This window comes from Melopsittacus undulatus, chromosome 8, assembly GCF_012275295.1.
Source record: "Melopsittacus undulatus isolate bMelUnd1 chromosome 8, bMelUnd1.mat.Z, whole genome shotgun sequence".
In the NCBI taxonomy this organism is placed as follows: domain Eukaryota; kingdom Metazoa; phylum Chordata; class Aves; order Psittaciformes; family Psittaculidae; genus Melopsittacus; species Melopsittacus undulatus.
In genome coordinates, this window is record NC_047534.1 from 17,341,139 (window position 1) to 17,358,680 (window position 17,542).

At 55.3% G+C, this 17,542-nt stretch overlaps 2 protein-coding genes across 9 annotated transcripts in view; both read left to right on the plus strand.

The window, feature by feature from the left end:
* The first annotated feature begins 29 nt into the window (after positions 1–29).
* NDUFB6 (NADH:ubiquinone oxidoreductase subunit B6) lies at positions 30–3,004 on the plus strand. The gene is made up of 4 exons (XM_005150670.2): positions 30–311; positions 393–485; positions 1,012–1,056; positions 2,847–3,004. Exons 1-4 carry the CDS (start codon positions 132–134, stop codon positions 2,913–2,915), a joined length of 387 nt encoding a protein of 128 aa, XP_005150727.1. The 5' UTR covers positions 30–131; the 3' UTR covers positions 2,916–3,004.
* A 5,914-nt stretch (positions 3,005–8,918) lies between these two features.
* CAPN15 (calpain 15) overlaps positions 8,919–17,542 on the plus strand; it is a 60,090-nt gene continuing 51,466 nt past the window's right edge. For all 8 annotated transcript variants that reach the window (XM_034065251.1, XM_034065248.1, XM_034065250.1 and 5 more), the window contains exons 1-3: positions 8,919–9,011; positions 14,383–14,743; positions 14,833–15,003. The gene's annotated coding sequence lies outside the window, so the exon portion shown is untranslated. The remainder of the gene's footprint in view (positions 9,012–14,382; positions 14,744–14,832; positions 15,004–17,542) is intronic.

The window sequence follows — 17,542 nt, forward strand, 5'->3', positions numbered from 1 at the left end:
TGATGACGCCATCTGCGCGCCCTGGGAACGTCATCGCCGTGCGCCTCGGCGAAGGACACGGCGCCCGCCCGCCGCCGAGAGCCGATTCAGGCCACACCGGGAGCGTGATCGGGGCTGGGGCCGGCGGCAGCATGACCGGTTACACTGAGGACGAGAAGCTGCGGCTGCAGCAGCTGCGGGCCCTGCGGCGCCGCTGGCTGCGGGACCAGGAGCTGAGCGAGCGGGAGCCTGTGCTGCCGCCGCAGCGGCTCGGGCCGGTGGCCGCCTTCTGGGAGCGGTTCCTGAGGCCCGGGGGGCTGTGGCGGCAGCAGGTGAGCCGGGAGGGACGGCGGAGGGCGCCGGCAACGCCGGTACCCCCAGGCCGGGCCTGACGCGCGTCCCGCTGCTCGCAGGTGCACAAGGTCTGCCAGACCGGCGGGTTCGTGCTGGTGCGAGTCCTCGTCCCCGCCTGGATCATCCTCTACTACCTGAAGTACCACGGCACGGTGCGTGTGGGCGCGGGGACACGCGTTAACCCCCGTGCGGGGGGGTCATGTGACACGAGGTTTGGCATTGACGTGCTGGTTCAGTGTCTGGTCCGGTGACACTGCGCTCTGTGCCCCCAGGTTTCTCCTTGCTTGGGTGGCACAAATGTATATTTCGGGGGGGGTCTTTCATGGCAGTGAGCGGCTGTGACTGTGCCATCTCCTGTGAGCTGGGAAGCTGTGTCCTACTCATTGCTTTCCTGAAGGAGCAGAGATCCTGGGGATAATGAGGCTGGTGTGGGGAGGGGGTGGCCAACATGCTGCTGGTGCAACAGACCCCTTTTGCTCATACGCTCTAACCTTTCCTGGGAGGTGGAGCCTTGTTACCCTCGGGTATTGCTTTAACTGGTGGCAAGAGCCTGGCTTAACCAGCCCTGAACTCGGTTGTGTTTAGAAGGTCCTTTCCCCCATGCTGGAATTCCTGTCTATGGTCTCTGGGTAACGCTCTTCTTCCTTTCCCCCTTCCCTCTTTTCTCCCGCCTTCCAGAAAAAGCCTCTCGGTACCATTACGTCAAACCCACGGATATTCCCAGTAAGTCTTTAACACTTGTTTTATCTCCCAGCTTTGTAAGCCAGGCGGGGAGGTGGTGACAGGGTGAAATATATCTCTGTGCAGTAGCCATGCGGGGGCAATTTCTCCATGGATGTGCCTGATCCCATGGGCAGGACAGTTGCAGTATGTTAAAGGAGTTTCCATCCAGACCTCAGAGCTGTCCCTGTTTCAGCAGGATATTTGAGTACCTGGCTGACAGCACTGCCCATCCTGGGAGAAAAACACACGTTCTTTGTGGGAATGCAAGTGTTAGTTACAGCACAACAGCGACTTTGTGAAGGATTTGGGTGTTGGAAGCCCCTGTGAAGGTGGGATTAATGCATGGAATGACACCAAAGGGGTTTTGCTTCTCTTGTGGAAGCTAAGCTCCACTGTTTCTGATAGTTGCAACTTTTTTCCTTGACACATTCCTAATTGTGCTTTATCTAAACTCAAACTAAACAGTTCCATCCTTAACAAGCACAGAGCAGCATGCTGAAGGTCAAGCTGTGAGCCTCAGGCTTCAGCATAATTACTCAGCCTAATTGACTTGAGTTAGGTCAGCTTGGTAGGCCAAGGCAGAGCCTGAAGCTGTAACAGACAGCACTTGAGCATCAGATTGGTTTCAGAGGGGTTACATGGATCCTCATGGGCTGCAGGGTGTAGGTTTGGAGGCTCATGTAAAGTTGTGCTCTGCTGAAGGTGGTTGTGGCATCCAGAGGGACCGGGACAGGCTGGAGAGGTGGGACCATGTGAACCTCATGGAGTCCAACCAGGCCAAGTGCAGGGTCCTGCACGTGGGTCATGGCAGTCCCCAGCACAAACACAGGCTGGGCAGAGACTGGATTGAGAGCAGCTCTGAGGGGAAAGACTTGGGGGTGTTGGTCAATGAACACCCCCATGACCTGGCTTCATTGAGCACTTGAGGCCAGTGCTGGGCTGCATCCACAGAGCATGAGCAGCACAAGAGGGAGGGGATTCTCCCCATCTGCTGTGCTCTGGGGAGAGACCCCCCCTGCAGTCCTGATCCAGCTCTGGGGCAACAACACAAGAGGGACATGGAGCTGTTGGAGAGAGTCCAGAGGAGGCCATGGAGATGCTGTGAGGGCTGGAGCAGCTCTGCTCTGGAGCCAGGCTGAGAGAGCTGGGCTTGTTCAGCCTGGACAAGAGAAAGCTCCTTAAGGGGAGACCTCAGAGCAGCTCCAGTGCCTGAAGGGGCTGCAAGAAAGCTGGAGAGGGGCTTTGGACAAGGGCCTGTAGGGACAGGCCAAGGGGGAATGGCTTTAACATGACAGAGGGGAGATTGAGATGAGCTCTTAGGCAGAAGCTCTTCCCTGTGAGGGTGCTGAGGTGCTGGCACAGGGTGCCCAGAGAAGCTGTGGCTGCCCCATCCCTGGCAGTGTTCAAGGCCAGGTTGGACACAGGGGCTTGGAGCAACCTGGTCTGGTGGAAGGTGTCCCTGGCCATGACAGGGAATTGGAACTGGATGAGCTTTAAGGTCCCTGCCAGCCCAACCGCATCTGGGATTCTCAGCAGTACTGTCAATCCAATATACCTTTTTAAACCAAGACAGTCTCGGAACATTTAGCTGCTGTTCTGTAGCTGAATAGCTGGGGTAAAGCCAGGGCAGGTTTTAGATCATGTGGCTGTGGTGTGATAACAGCACCTGGGGAAATGCTGAGTGAATGGGGGTGTTTTGAGCGAGCGGATGGTGTGTGTGTGTGTAAGCTGAAGTGAGGGCCTGTGCTGGGTGCAAGGGATGTTCTTACCAGGCTCTCTACTTCCTTCAGGGGGACAGAATTTTAGAGACCGGAGAAATTATTCCACCGTTGAAAGAAGAACCTGGTGAGCACCACTGATGGCTGAAGGCTGATTCCGTCCTTCAGCGAGCAAGGCGAGAACTGCAGCTGCTCCCTCTCTTCTATAAAGGAGCCTATATTCTGCAACACCTCGGCTTTTCTGTCATTTACTTTCCCCTTAGTCCGCCTGATTCCAGTTGCTACTAGTATGGGAGTTTCTGTTGCCTTTGGTGAGGATTATTGCAAAGTGCTGGTGATTCCTAACCCCCACATCCTCAGATTTTTATCTGACTGACAGGATCTGGCAGCAGGATAACACGGGCCTCATAGTAGCGGGAAGGGTGCTCTGTTCCCTTGGGATTGCCCACGGAGGGGGTCACGCACAGCAGCTGTCCTCTCCCAGTCCTTCTCCACCAACCAGTTGTAATGGAGCCTTCCAGTGAAGGCTTCCACCTACATCATCACACTTCTCTGTTGAGAGGGGGGAGCAGAAGTGGTGCTGCTGCCAAAAATCCTTCCCTCTTTGCCCTTTAACACTTTCTCCTTTGTCTTCAGCCCTGAGTTGAGTCTTCCCACCCTCACTGGCCCCACATTCCTGCAGAACTTCCTTCTGGGGAAGACTGGCTTCCGTGACCCTTATGGATCCCTCCTAACATGAGATCAAAGTATTTTAGTGGCTACTTTGGGGATAGAAATGGTTCAACCAGCAAGCCAATGGGTTAACCTGAGGTCCAGAACCTCATGGAACCATGTGTGAGCAGTGTTTGTGAGGTCAAAGTGCTAGGTAGGAGCCCCCCCACCCCACTGTGCCTGGGTTACGAGCCAGAGCCCTCAGAACCCTTCCAGCCACACACCAGCAGGAGCATGGCCAAGACCAGCATGGAAACTCGTCTGCAGCCCACTGAGATAAGGGGGCCAGTGGAGCTCCCAGCGGGAAATCATACTCAGCCTGCATCCTCCCGAGCCAAGCTGAGCCTCGCTTCCTCCCAGAGCCTCGCTGAGCCGGTGTCCATCTCCTTCCTCAGGTAAAGGCAGCTGATGGCAAGAGGGGACTGACATGGAAGGGTGGGCTCAAGGAGCTGTAGTGTCCTGGGGCAGGGGGAGCTGGAGGGTCAGTGGAGGCTCCTGGGAGTTGGTGCAGGCTGTTGGGGGGTAGCAGTGGGAGTAGGGGAGCAGTGGGGTTAACAGAGAAGTTGTTAACAGGTGACTGAGACCTGCATGTCCTTCCTGTGGCCTTGGGAGTGGCTGCCCCATGGCCGTGGGGGTCTCTGTCCCTACTGGTCCCCCATGGTGTGTTGGCTACCCTCAGCACGGAGTTCCCTGTGGGCGCTACCCCACACTACTGTGGCCTGAAGCGCACCTTCGCCTGCACCAACTTGCTGCTGCTCAGCCTGGTCGAGGATGGAGAGGCTGATGATGCAGAGGAGGATGATGATGCAGACAGGAAGGCTCCCCCCAGCCCCCCTACACACCCACCAAGCTCCATGGATACCACCAAGCCTGCCACCCTGCTGGTGAGTGACTGCAGAGGGTGTCCCACCTCCCTGTGGTCCCCTGACCCCCACTAATGAGACACTGGTTGGGGTGCCTCACATCTCCAAGATGTGTGTGTTTCCTCCCACCCCTCTTCACCCCACTTCTGGAGTGCTTGTGAGGAACTGTGACATCCCCTTGGGGCACCCTGCACCATGAGGATGCCTGATGCCTTCAGGGCTCCCAGATTCCCTCTAGGAAGCCCTGATAGTTCCTCTAGTGGGAGCCCTCTGGAACTACAAGGAATTCATAGCACCCCCAGAGTCCCAGGGACATTTCCCCAAGGTAGCATCCTTAGAGACACCCCTGATCTCACACATCCCTGTAATATGGTACTAAGGTGGCTGTTGTAGGCCACAGGCTCAGTCCCAAGGACTGGTGTGGATCAGGTTGTGGGTCCCCAGGATTGCCTGGGCATTTTGGCACAGATAACCCTCCCCAGGCAGAGGGGATGATGCCTCTCCCTCACCCAAGGGAGGGGGTCAGTGTCCCAACCCCTTCAGCAAAGACAGTTCAGGACACAGAGCATGGCCATGTGCAGTTGCAGCAGGAGCATTCCTCACCATCGCCTTGCCCATCCCACTGAAGAAGACGGCACGTGGTGCTCAGCGAGGAGGTGAAGACACCACCCCGGTGACAACATGCAGAACCCTTGCAATCCCTGTGCCTCTCCACAAATACAGCATGGCTCTTCCCTGGGGTCTTGGCCTCAGTTACACACCTCAAATTCTTCGAGTCTTGTTTTCCCCTTGTGCTACATGGGGTGATGTGTTTATCTCCCCAAGGAAACCAAAACTCTCCTGGGGTTGTACAGTATTGTTCCCTTCCGTGTCCTCTGCGTGACACACACCTTACACACAGGAACATGCAGGAGTATATGGTAACTTCTGCATAACTTCCTTCTTAGGTCTCTTCTAGCTAAAACAGATCACTCTGATCAGTGATAGATACACATATATATATATAATACCTAGTCAAGAGTCAAAAAGACTCCAAACAGCCAAAGGAGATGGTGGATGACCTTCTCCCTCAGAGGTGGTGCACCTGGGCCATGACTTTCTGTCCAGCCTTTGGGAGAGCTGCTGGGAGCTCTTTGTTCCTCAGGCTGCAAATGAGAATGTTGAGGGCAGGTATCAGGGAAGAGCCACTGGCCAGTCCTGAGCTAGGGTAAGGGGGGAAGTGCCCATGACAAGCTTGGTATCAGGGGGGTAAGGACCTGATGCACTTTGAGGAGGAGCTGCTGGTTCCAGCACTGGCTGCAGGAACTTTGCAGAGAAGCCTCCCTATGTGTCCTCTGGTCTTTGTCAGCACTGGGCATCCCATCCTTCATTCTGGGTGAGCTGCTTCTGCTCCCGCTTGGCTTCCAGTTCCTCCCACCCCACACAGTATCCCTGGTAAAGTCCTTTAATGGAGGAAGAGATGGTGAGGATACAGAGCCTGTGTTTGTCCTGACATACAGGGGAAGCTGTGAGGATCCATGTGGCATTTGCTTGTTGGATCTTGACTATGGGGCTGGAGGTGCTGCAGCCTGGGGCACAGGGGGAACTGGCTGATGCTCTTGCAGAGCTGCTCTATCAGCTTCGAAAAGCCACAGTGACCAGGAGAGCCTTTGTGACTGGAGGGAAGCAAGTTACACTGTTGTCAAGAGGCTTGGGGTGACACAGACAGCGACAGGGCAAACACAGCTTTACTTCAGTCCCCTGGAAAACCATGGAGTGAGTCCTTCCAGAAGGCACAGCAGGTGGAGGAGGAGATGGGGAACTGTGCCTAAAAACCGTGATGGCTTTAGTGATAATGTGATGAGGTTTGGTCAAGGCAGAGCAGGGGATGAGCCTGACTTGCCTCCCACGAGGCTTTCAGTGCTACTCAGACTTCGCTTACCGGAATGCACTTCCCTGAATTATTGATGCTCTGCTGCATTGGTGAACGTTTCTCTTTATAATCAATGACACAAATAGGAAGTTAACCTGGAGTAAGTGGAACCCTGATCCCAAATGAAGTTGTGATGGTACAATTTACATGCCTCAGTTTATACACCTAAAATTCAGTGTTGTGAACTGCAGTTCATGTGACTTCCCAACAGCTGGAATTCAACCACTGCTTGAATTCACTGTGTGCCTGGGTGAAGTTAGGTTTATCCATTTATTCTCCAGAGACATGCTGATAAGTAATTCCAGCCAGGAATTCCCCTGGCACACCAGAAGAGCTGATGGCAGCAGCAGGTTGTTTCAGACCATGTAGGTACAATATTGAACCTCCCACTGAGCATGCAGTGACTCTTTCACTCCCTGCTACCCAATGATGCTTCTTACATCTCCATTAATAATCATATGCATAACAAAAAGGACTTAATTCAGTTGCCCACACATATGAAGAGACATTTTAGGTGCTTTGAGGATCTTTGTCTCCAAGTGCTGCTCCTTAAGGATGAAGATGTCTCGTGTGGTGGGCTTGCATGGACATCTTGGACACCCCAGGGTACCACACGTGGCACCGGTGCCAATGTGCAGGCACCAAATGGTGTCTAAGTGTGTCGCAAGCTTGGTGGTTAAGATGATGAAAGGTCTTGGACATCATTGTGGAAATGCACCCATCCATCCACACAGCTCCAGCACACCTGCCTGGAGCTTCTCACGGGCACAGGCTGGGAGAGCACCGAGCCTTGGGATCTCTTCAACCCAGAAGGCAGTGGGGGATGGCTCTTCCTCTGATCCACCCTTAAGAACAAGGGTCCCCATGTTGTCTTTATAGATGACTGATGGGTCTCACAATGTGTGGCTATAACAACTCCCTGCACAGAAAGCCTGACAACCGTTTATTTCCCATCTCCGTGAGCCAGCCAGGCCTGGCTGGCCAACATCTGGGGTTGTGCTTGTATTCACTTGTAACAGAGGAAGGGGAGCACCTGTGCACTCTGAGCTCAGCGGTGCTGCACCAACTGCTTCACTTCTCAGTAGGGTGGGAGTGTTTGAAGGTGCTGCTTGAACAGGGGAGTCTGGCAAGGGGTGGGTTGGGATACCATATAGAATCAGAGATTGGTTTGTGTTGGAAGGGGCCTTAAAGCTCATCCAGTTCCAACCCCCTGCCACAGCCAGGGACACCTTCCACCAGACCAGGTTGCTCCAAGCCCCATCCAACCTGGCCTTGAACACTGCCAGGGATGGGGCAGCCACAGCTTCTCTGGGCACCCTGTGCCAGCGCCTCAGCACCCTCACAGGGAAGAACTTCTGCCTAAGAGCTCATCTCAGTCTCCCCTCTGTCAGTTAAAGCCATTCCCCCTTGTCCTGTCCCTACAGGCCCTTGTCCAAAGCCTCTCTCCAGGTTTCTTGTAGCCTCTTTAGGCACTGGAGCTGCTCTCAGGTCTCCCCTTAAGGAGCCTTCTCTTGTCCAGGCTGAAGAAGCCCAGCTCTCTCAGCCTGGCTCCAGAGCAGAGCTGCTCCAGCCCTCACAGCATCTCCATGGCCTCCTCTGGACTCTCTGCAACAGCTCCACATCCCACTTGTGCTGTTCCCCCAGAGCTGGATCAAGACTGCAGGGGGGTCTCCCCAGAGCACAGCAGAGGGGGACAATCCCCTCCCTCTCGTGCTGCTCACGCTCTGGGGATGCAGCCCAGCACATGGGGGGGGTCTGGGCTCAAGCGCTCACTGAACCGGGTCACGGGAGCTGCTCACACCCGTGAGCTCGAAGCGGGGGCTGTGATCCGCAGCCCACGGACGCGCAGCAGCAGCAGCGGCACCGCGGGCTGTGTTCGTGGGGCAGAACCTTGAGTGCCGCCCAGGCCCCGCTCTGCTCTCCCCGCTGGCCCGGCTGCCGTTCCCGAGCACAGCTGCACAGCGCCCGAGGGCTGAGGCAGCTTCGTGCCAGCGCCAGTGCGCTCCAAGTGCTGCCAGCTCATTACCGTAATGAGCCGGGTGTGCCGGGCAGGGCCGCGCAGCCCGGGGCTCTGCTCCCTGCACCGGGGCCGCCCCACCCCGGCCCATCCATCTCCTCACACGGGTGCTTCCCCCGCCGGGGCTCGGGGGGTTGCCGTCGCCTTGGAAGATGCCCGTTGTGCCCACCCGTACCCGCGCTCCTCCCCCACCATAGCGCCGGGCAGCTGTGGGCCTCGGCTCGGGCCTGCGCACCGGGGAAGCACCGCCCTCGGCACCGACCCCGGCCCGGTGACACTCCCCGCCGCCGCAAAGCACGCTGGGAGCTGTAGTTCTTCGGCCGCGCCGGGGCCCCAGTCCCAGCCGCTTCTTGCCATCCCCCCCGCTCCCACCGGGAGTGGGTCGCTCAGCCCCGCTCCCCCGGTTCCGGTTCGCCCCCGGCCCGCCCCGCTCGCCCCCCGCCTCCCGCTTCTCCCGCGCGACGCCCCTCGGGGCTTGTAGTCCCCCTACGCTATTCACGACGGCCTCTGCGCCGCTTTCACGCCGTAGCGCCCGGAGGCCGGGATGGGGCGATACGCCACGGCGGCGGCGTAAGGGCGGGCTCTGGGACTCCGGGCAGGCCGGGCCGGCGGCGGAGCGGGAGGAAGGCGGCGGCGGAGCCGCCGGGCGGGAGCGGGTGGAAGTTGCTCTGCCCGGGGCAAAGTGTGGGGCCGGGGGAGGGACGGGAGCAGCAGCGCGGCTCCTCCATCCCCAGGTAAGCGGCGGCGGGGGGGGCAGGAGAGCGGGGGTGGTGGGAACGGGCCGCCCGGGGCCTCCCACTGCAGTCCCGCGGGCCGCGACTCCCGCCCGCGCCGCCGGCTGGGTGCTCTGCCGGTCGGACTGTCCGGGTGGGCCCCGGCACCCCCGGTCCGCCCCGCACTACCTGTTGCCGGTGGGCCCAAGGCCGGGGGGGCGGCGGGGGCTGGGTCTGGAGGCTGGTGTCGGGGGTTTTGGTGCTGGGGCAAGCCGGAGAGCCGGCAGCGCCGCCCCGGGGCTCTGCGGCTGCTTGGCTGCCCTGTCCGCGGGGAGCTCTTCGTACCGCCGCCCGGCCGGGTTTAATGCATTTGCGAGCCGCGCAGCAGCCGTGCGGGGCCGGGGAGGTTCGCGGGTCCCTGCGCTGCAGCCCTGAGCCTGCCTGCGCCGGGGTCGGCACAGCCAGAGCGAGCCTCCGGGTCTCCTCCGGGCAGCGGAGCCTCGCCTATGGCAGCGAACTGGCTCGGTGCTGCTGCGGGCCAGGTCCGCGGCCAGAGCAGAGACCCTGTCTTTCAGGTCTGCATTCTAACCTCCAGCGTAGAAACCTGCCCGCTGCGGGCTCAGCGGGGTTCTGTGCACAGTTTCGGGAGCGTTGGGGAGTTTGCCCTTCAGAACCGGTTGGCTGGCTCTGATGCTTGGCTCCCTGAACCATCCTACGGCTGTTTGAGCCCTGGTGCCTCATCAAGACCCCTGGATTTTACTGCATGTCAGCCTCTAGATCCTGGATGCAGAGGTCTGTAACAGTGGTTGGAAAGGCTCTGTACACTGACCAGCCTCTCCATTTTCTGAGCAGCAATCCTCTCCCCCTCCTGCGCCTGCTGCTGGGGTACATCCAAGAAACAGGAGACAGGCATTGTGGGGTGATCATCTGGTGAACTGCTGGGGAAGATGGAATAATGTGCACGTTGTATTTGAAATGTCATACTGTTTCCTCCAAGTGTTTTTCCAGATTGGAATCTCAACTACAGTGCTCCACTGGCCTTCAGGCTGGGATGCGGATGGGTGGGTTTTCATGGTTGGACAGAAGGTTATCTGAGAAGTGCTTACTGCACATGGCCAGGGGCACTTGAGCAGGGATGGTGGTGTGCTGCTGTGGGTCAGTCAGGAGGTAACAGAGACCAGAAGATGTGTTTGGAGGGAATTGAGATGGAGATGAGCAATACAGGTCACAGCTGGTGGAGACAGGCTGCAGATCCCAGGCTTAGCCCCTGTTGATCTGAACACCAGGACCTTGCCGTACTTTGCATGTTGTCAGAGGGACTTGTGTTTCAGGGCTGTGCAAGCTGCCACCTTCCCTAACCTGGAGCAGACCTATGGTGGGAGGGTGGCTGAATGACAAACCAGCCTCCTGCAACACTGCTGGTCGCTTTTACAAGGCCGTTTCTTGAGCCCCAGTGCCAAACAGACTGGCTGATGCCCCTGAGTGAACCAGAGCAGGACTGAGCTCAGCCTGAGGAATGGGCTGCGGTGGCATAATGTGTCAGAGAGGCATGATTCAAATTGCTGTGATTTTATGTACGTGGGGATAGTAACTCGTTTAAAGTTGCATCAGCTCCTGTTTGTGTCCAGGGCTTTAGCAGTTGGAGGCGGAAGGCAAGACCCAACAGTGCTCCCTTCTCCGCGTGGGGTTGGAGGGCTGGAGAGGCCTTTGAAGCTGTGATGTGACTTGCTGTGTTTGCTGAGCCATGTTGCATTGGCAGGAAAGGAAGCAGCCTCCTCAAGCCTGATGACTTGGTGCATAAGGGAACCTGAGGCGTGGGCCAGGCTTAATGTTTTCTAAGTTGAAATAAATATTGAAAACCAACCCAAAACTGCTAAAGTTGCATGTAAAAAAGATTGGGCATCCTGCCCAGGCTCGGGGCTGTCTGGTAGTGGCAGGAAGACTGGGTGACCCTGTGGAGGGGCCTGATGCCCTCATGCGATGCAGTGACACCTCCACCATTCTCCTGGGTTCTCCACCCATTATCTGTGCTTTGAATCCCAGAGCTTTGCAGAGGGAAATGAAGATGATATTTTATTTGGAATTCATAAGAATCATAGACTGGTTGGCTCAGAAGGGACCTTAAAGCCCATCCAGCCCAGCTCTCTCAGCCTGTCTCCAGAGCAGAGCTGCTCCAGTCCTCCCAGCATCCCCATGGCCTCCTGTGGTGAAGCAGGGGGAGGCTGGAGTGAAGGGCTCTGGCTGCAGGGCACGAGGAGGGACCTGGGCAGGCTGTGTCCTGCTGCTCTCTCCTAGCACGCAGTGCTGGGAGGAACCTTGTGAAGGGCTGATTTGCTGGAACGTGGGGCTCTGAGAAAGGTCATGTTTGGTGCAGGCTGGGGAAGGCGGCTTGTGGGGGTGGCACAGGTGAGTCAGTGGCTTCCTCCTCATTTTCCATCATAATCCCACCTCCGGAGTGCAGCGTGCTGCCTGCCTGCTCCCCGCAGCCTCCTGCATCTGCCTGCCGGTGCCTCAGCCTTGCTGGCAGCTGTTGGGCCCTTCCCAGGCCATCGGCGCAGAGCAGGGCAGGGAGGAGCAGCCTCCTAACGAATTCCTGCTATTTGGAATGCTGATGCTTGCCTTGTAGTTAGCAATGGCAGCTGAGGCAGGCCAAGGGAGGCAGAGGGGCTGTTGCCTGCAAACGAGACACATTTAACTCTTGCCTTCACAGTTCCTTCCCCCTGCATTAGCAGCTTTCAGGTTGGCTGATACAAAATGCGAATGCTATTCCCAACATTACCTTGTGTTCAGTGGCTTAAAAGATGAGGAGGGGTTTTGTGTGCTGTTTCCTGTTGCTGCTGCCCTGGTGCCTGGGCAGAGGGAGAAGGGGGAGCACTGGAAAGGAAATCGGATCCAAAGCAATGTGCCACCAGCAGAAAGAGCAATTGTTTTCCTGCATTTACATTGCAGAGTGTCGTCCTGCTCAGGCAGCCCCTGTATGACAGCCAAGATAATACATTTATATGGCTGTAATTAGTGGGATGTGGAGTTTGCTGGATGTCTCGGGGGCAGCATGCTTTTCACTCCAACTCCAGCAAATAGATCAGGGAGGATTGGAAAGCCGCCGTGGGTTGCTTGAATTGGCCCTTTGGGTTTCTGGAGGTTGAATACATAACTGCTGATATTTCCTATTGTGCAGTACCCTGCCTAGTTGAAAAGAAAATAACTTGAGGGAACATGGGGCTATTTTTGCCAGCTTGAGATGATCAAGTTTGATTTGTAAAAACTGAAGGCAGGTCTTTAGGCTTGTATATTAAAAGCAGTATTAGAACTATCTCCATTCCTCTACATACGCATGCTTCTGCCCTGTGCCAGTGGTGTAAACTCTAATGTGTTCATCAAGCAAGAAATGGCTTTTCTGTTCCTGTAGTGCAGCCCCTTCTGTAGCCAGCAAGGGCATGAACTGAATGCTGGGGGCTTGAGTAGCATCACAGAAGGGTGGTGAGTGCACAGTGTCTGGAGGCCAGGCTGGTGTCTCAGCCCAGCTTGGGATTGGAGCCCTTATGAAAGCTCTAGGTATATCAGTTCACCTTTGCTTTGGTGGAATGGAGACCAAGACCTTACCAAAAGCTATCATTCCCCTTTGGCCATATCATCCAGCTGCATTTCTGGTGTCGCACTTCCTATGGCACCAAAGCTTCTCCTTTGGCTCCTTGTTCCCAAGTGATTTGGGTTTAGCAAAGACTGAGGAGATCACAGGCAGCTTTCCAGCTTGTGTTGTGTTCTTCTGACAGCAGAAGGTCCTTCTGTAACAAACGGGTTTGCAGAGAAGCCAACTCTCTGGCAGCCTGGCTGGGTAACAAGTTCCCTCTCCTGTGTTAGTGCTGGTCGGTGGAAGTGGGAACAGGGTGCAAGGGTCCCTGTGTGCTGGGCTGTGTCCTCCCCCTGCAGCAGCTCTGCTCTCCAGAGAGGCATCTGCACTGATGTGCTCAAGGTCTTGCTCTCCAGCTCATCTGTGTCCATCTCCTGCCCACACCATTCGTGTCAGCAGGCAGAGCTGGGGCAGTCCTTGGAATTGCAGCACAGTGACAGGCTTTATGTTAAGCTGCTGGGTGTTAAGCAGTTTCTCTTCGTAGCCCATGTGTATGCGAACACATCCCCTACAGGAGCAGTGATGTGGTGTTATGCAGGCTCATGTAGGCATTTGTGGGTTCTCCATCCTCTGGTGTTTGTCTCACTCCCTCTGTAGCTCTCAGCAGCCTTTCCAAGAGTGCCTTGGAGATGCTGTAGGCTTGGAGGTCCTGATGGAGCCAGTGCTGTGCAGACCCTTGAGCTGGACATATCAGGATGGTTCTTTAGAACCTTAATCAGCCCCTGATTTACTTTTTACTGGTCCCTGTGTGGTGTCTCTTGCCTGCATCATGGCCTTCTCCATTGATCTGAAGGGGGCCTACAAGGATGCCAGAGAGAGAAAAGCTTTCTAAGGGACTGTAGCAATAGGACAATGGGTGATGGGTTCAAACTGAAACCGGGAAAGTTCAGGTTCTAAGGCAGAAGTTCTTCCTTGTGAGGGTGCTGAGGCGCTGGCACAGGGTGCCCAGAGAAGCTGTGGCTGCCCCATCCCTGGCAGTGTTCAAGGCCAGGTTGGCTGGGGCTTGGTGCAACCTGGTCTGGTGGAAGGTGTCCCTGCCTGTGGACTGGATGAGCTTTAAGGTCCCTTCCAGCCCAAACCAGTTTGATTCTGTGATTCTCAATTTGCTGGTTTGATTCCATTAGCAGCACGTGTCCAGGTGCTCACCATAGGTTGTCTTTTCCTCACTGCCTGGAGGCCTCAGTGGTGCAGAGCATGGAAAGAGAAGAGCTCTTTGTGAATTCACCATAGCTTACCCCAGGGACACCATTCTGCATCTGACCAAGTGGCTGTGGGAGAGAGGGTGAGGGGTGTCAGGCAGAACCAGATCTGTTGCTCCTGCATGCTTCTGCCATGCTCCCAAAGAGGCTCAGTGATTCTACTGTTCTGGCTGAATCCTTATTTGCTTTTTCTTGCTCCCTCACCAGTCTAAAACAGAGAAAATGAGACTGTGCTGGTGAGCCAGAGGGTTATCGACAAGGGTTCTTGTTGCCTCCATCTGATAAAAACCTGTTCCAAAGGAGACAGCACTTTCAGAAAGTATGAATTTTGTTAAAACACCTTGTTTCAGAAGCAGAGAATATGAAAGGGGAAGGTGAAATGTCTTGGGGGAGTGAGGTTTACAGAGGCAAGTATTCAAGCATTGTGCTTTTCAGGGGTGGAATGGGCACGTTTGGCATCATCAGATGAATTTGTACTTTGGAATTGCCAATGGATGTAACTGTTAATGATGTCCAGGCCATGTGGAGTAATGAACATCTCTTTCTGTGTTTAATCATTCAGGCAGTGTGCCCCTCCAGTCATTCCTGCGTTCACATCCGTATCCCTTTGGAGATCCTGTCCTGCTGCTGTCCAGAATCCTCCTTGTTGAGATACTGCAGTGCTCCAGAGGTGTTGTGCTACCTGGGATGACTACAGCTCTACCAGGATGCTAAGCAGGGAGTAAGGCCAGTGGTGGGAACAGAACTAAAAAGTCAACACCAAAGGTTCTGAAACCACGAGTAGAGGATCGGAGTTCACCCATAAGGAGACAGGATCCTATCTCCCAGCAGGACCAAGCTCCAGCCCGGGATGCTGCGGGAGGCACAGACACTTCGGAGCGCTGCATTCAATTGGATGCTGAGCGAATGACTGAAGATGCGAGGTTGGTTGTGTGTGCTGGTGTGATGCTGAGAAGCTGGGGGTCTGAGCAGCCATTTATTCTTACGAGGCTCTTTCCTCTCTGTCCCCCAGCCTGGTGCAGCAGCCGCTCCTCCTAGCAGGATCATTGTGCTAGAGACCATCTAGCATGTTTCTCCACCCTCACCGCTCTGCCGGTGCCAACAGCAGCCGCTCCATTCCAGGGACACCAGGCTGACTTCACACCAGCTGGGCATTGGACCTGCAGAGCAGAAACCCTGCTGGGTGAGAGGCTTTTCTGGCTCTGTGCTGGGCTGGGAGGGGCTGAAAAGAGACCTTTTTTCCTCTGGTCTGTAAGCACTGTTACCTTGCTTCTTGTCTCGCACACGTTGTTCTTGTCTGTCTTCCTTGTGTTGAATCCTTTGTGTGTTCACCTCTCCTTGCTGTGTGTGAAGGCCATGCGCTCATATTTGTGGGGATACTGGTGTCCCCTGGTTTTCTCATGGCTAAAAACAAACTGTAAGAGTGGAAGAGAAAATGTGGGGTCCTCCAGGACCTCACAGCCCTAAGATGTGGAAACCGCATGACTGCCTCAGTGGGTGTTTGAGGCAGTGCAAAGGCAGGGAAATTGGTTAATCTAAGAACCTCTGCCTTGCTTTGCAGTCACCACTGTGCTGTGGCAGTTCCCAGCCCAGGACTGGGACATGGAGATGACTTTGTTGTACCTTACATGATTGGGCTGCTTTGAGCTGGTGATGCAGACCCTGCTGTGCAGAGACAAGATGAGGTGGTGGGAAGCCAGACTGAGCTTGTACCTTCAGGTTACGCTTGTGTGTCCACTGAAGGAGAACCTCTGATTGTGGTGTCCATGCATTCAAATGAGCCAGGCTTATGTGGCCTTTTCCAGGCCAGGGTTTTGGATTAATGGAACGAGCACCACTTTACTGTGTGTTGGCTGATCTGGTCTGCTTATGGGCTAGCTGAGTCTTGATGTGACTTTGGTGTCCAGCTGCTGCAAAAGGTGTGCAGGAATCTCTTTGGTTCAGTGTCAGAGAAGCCAGGCCATGAGTGGTGACTGTCACCAGGCAAGGGTCGGCTGAGATCTGTGCCATGGCTGGTTCTCAACTGTGGGAGGGGTGAAGTAACATTCCTGGTCTTGGATCATTTTGGATGCAGCCTTGGAGTGTCTCCTGAATGCTACTGCAGGTGTGCAAAGCCTTTGCTCTGTTGCCTGACCTTGCTGTGCAAGGTGCTTTAGCAAGCAGAGCCTGCTGGAGGGAAGGTTGGGGTCTGTAGCATCCCATGAGGCTGAGGCAGCACAACATGTCTTGCAAGGCATTTGAGAGGGACTCTTGTGATGTGATCTCTCATCTGCTTGTTTAGGTTAACTGGGGTTCAGGGTGCTGCCTGCAGCTCTTGGTTAAGAGGCCAGCTCTGCCATGGTGGACAGCGGGTAGGGCTGGCTTTGCTGTAGCAAAGGCAGCTTCTTACTCAAGGCATCTGTATTATACTTCAGCATTCTCATCTTAAAGTACAGCATTTTCCTCATGTGATCGTTACATTTGTTTGAATAAGTGCTCTCATGGGCAAATATTGCTTAAGGCGTTGTGTAATTGAACACATCCTACAGTTCCAGCTGTAGTGGTGTAGCTGAAGAGGAGCTGCTTGTGGCGGAGGCAGTGAGCCAGTGGAGCTGCTCTGGTGAGGGAAGGGGGGAGTATCATAGTGTCAGGCACTGTCACATTCAGATCACTTCAGTTGTATCAGGTGTTAACACCAGCTAGGGGAGGCCATGGAGATGCTGCAAGGGCTGGAGCAGCTCTGTCCTGGAACCACGCTGAGAGAGCTGGGCTTGTTCAGCCTGGACAAGAGAAGGCTCCTTAAGGGGAGACCTTAGAGCAGCTCCAGTGCCTAAAGGGGCTACAAGAAACCTGGAGAGGGGCTTTGGACAAGGGCCTGTAGGGACAGGCCAAGGGGGAATGGCTTTAACCTGACAAGAGGGGAGATTGAGATGAGCTCTTAGGCAGAAGTTCTTCCCTGTGAGGGTGCTGAGGCGCTGGCACAGGGTGCCCAGAGAAGCTGTGGCTGCCCCATCCCTGGCAGTGTTCAAGGCCAGGTTGGATGGGGCTTGGAGCAACCTGGTCTGGTGGAAGGTGTCCCTGCCCATGGCAGGGGTTTAGGACTGGATGAGTCTTAAGATGCCTTCTAACCCAAAACAGTCTGTGCATCTATGAATTCCAATTATAGTATCATCTCCTGACAGAAATAATGAACATCAGTGTGCACAAGCATTCATGTGTTTTTCAGGGTTGCCCAGGACAGTTACAGGGGTGTTTTGGAGGTGGAGAGGGGTAAGCGGTAATGTGATGCTTCTCCATTAGTTTACTGTGCTGAGCTGTGCTAAAAGGGGAACTGTCATCTTGCCCACCCTGGGTTTTGCTCTACCTGTCCCACTTCCTGTGTGCTCTCCCGGATCCCTGTGCTCTCAGGGAACGTGGCAGCCTCTTGTGCACTTCTCAGTAGTTCTTCTGCTTTTATGTCCTGGTTGGTTGTGATGAAAAAGCCAAAAGCCACTGTCGTCTGTCAGGCTCATCCTACCTTTGTGCTTGCCTGAGGCACAGCCAGAGACATGGTGGTTTAGATCTAGGCCATCTGGTTGGAAATTGGGACGTGGTGCTTGATTAAAGCCAGGAAAGGCCAAATTGCATAAAATTGGCAGAAGGAGACACCCAGGTACTGCCGCCCTTGTGTGAAGAGCCTGTGTGACTCTGGGCAGGACAATGCAGTGAAGACTGGGAGGTGTCTATAGGAAGGGATGCATCTG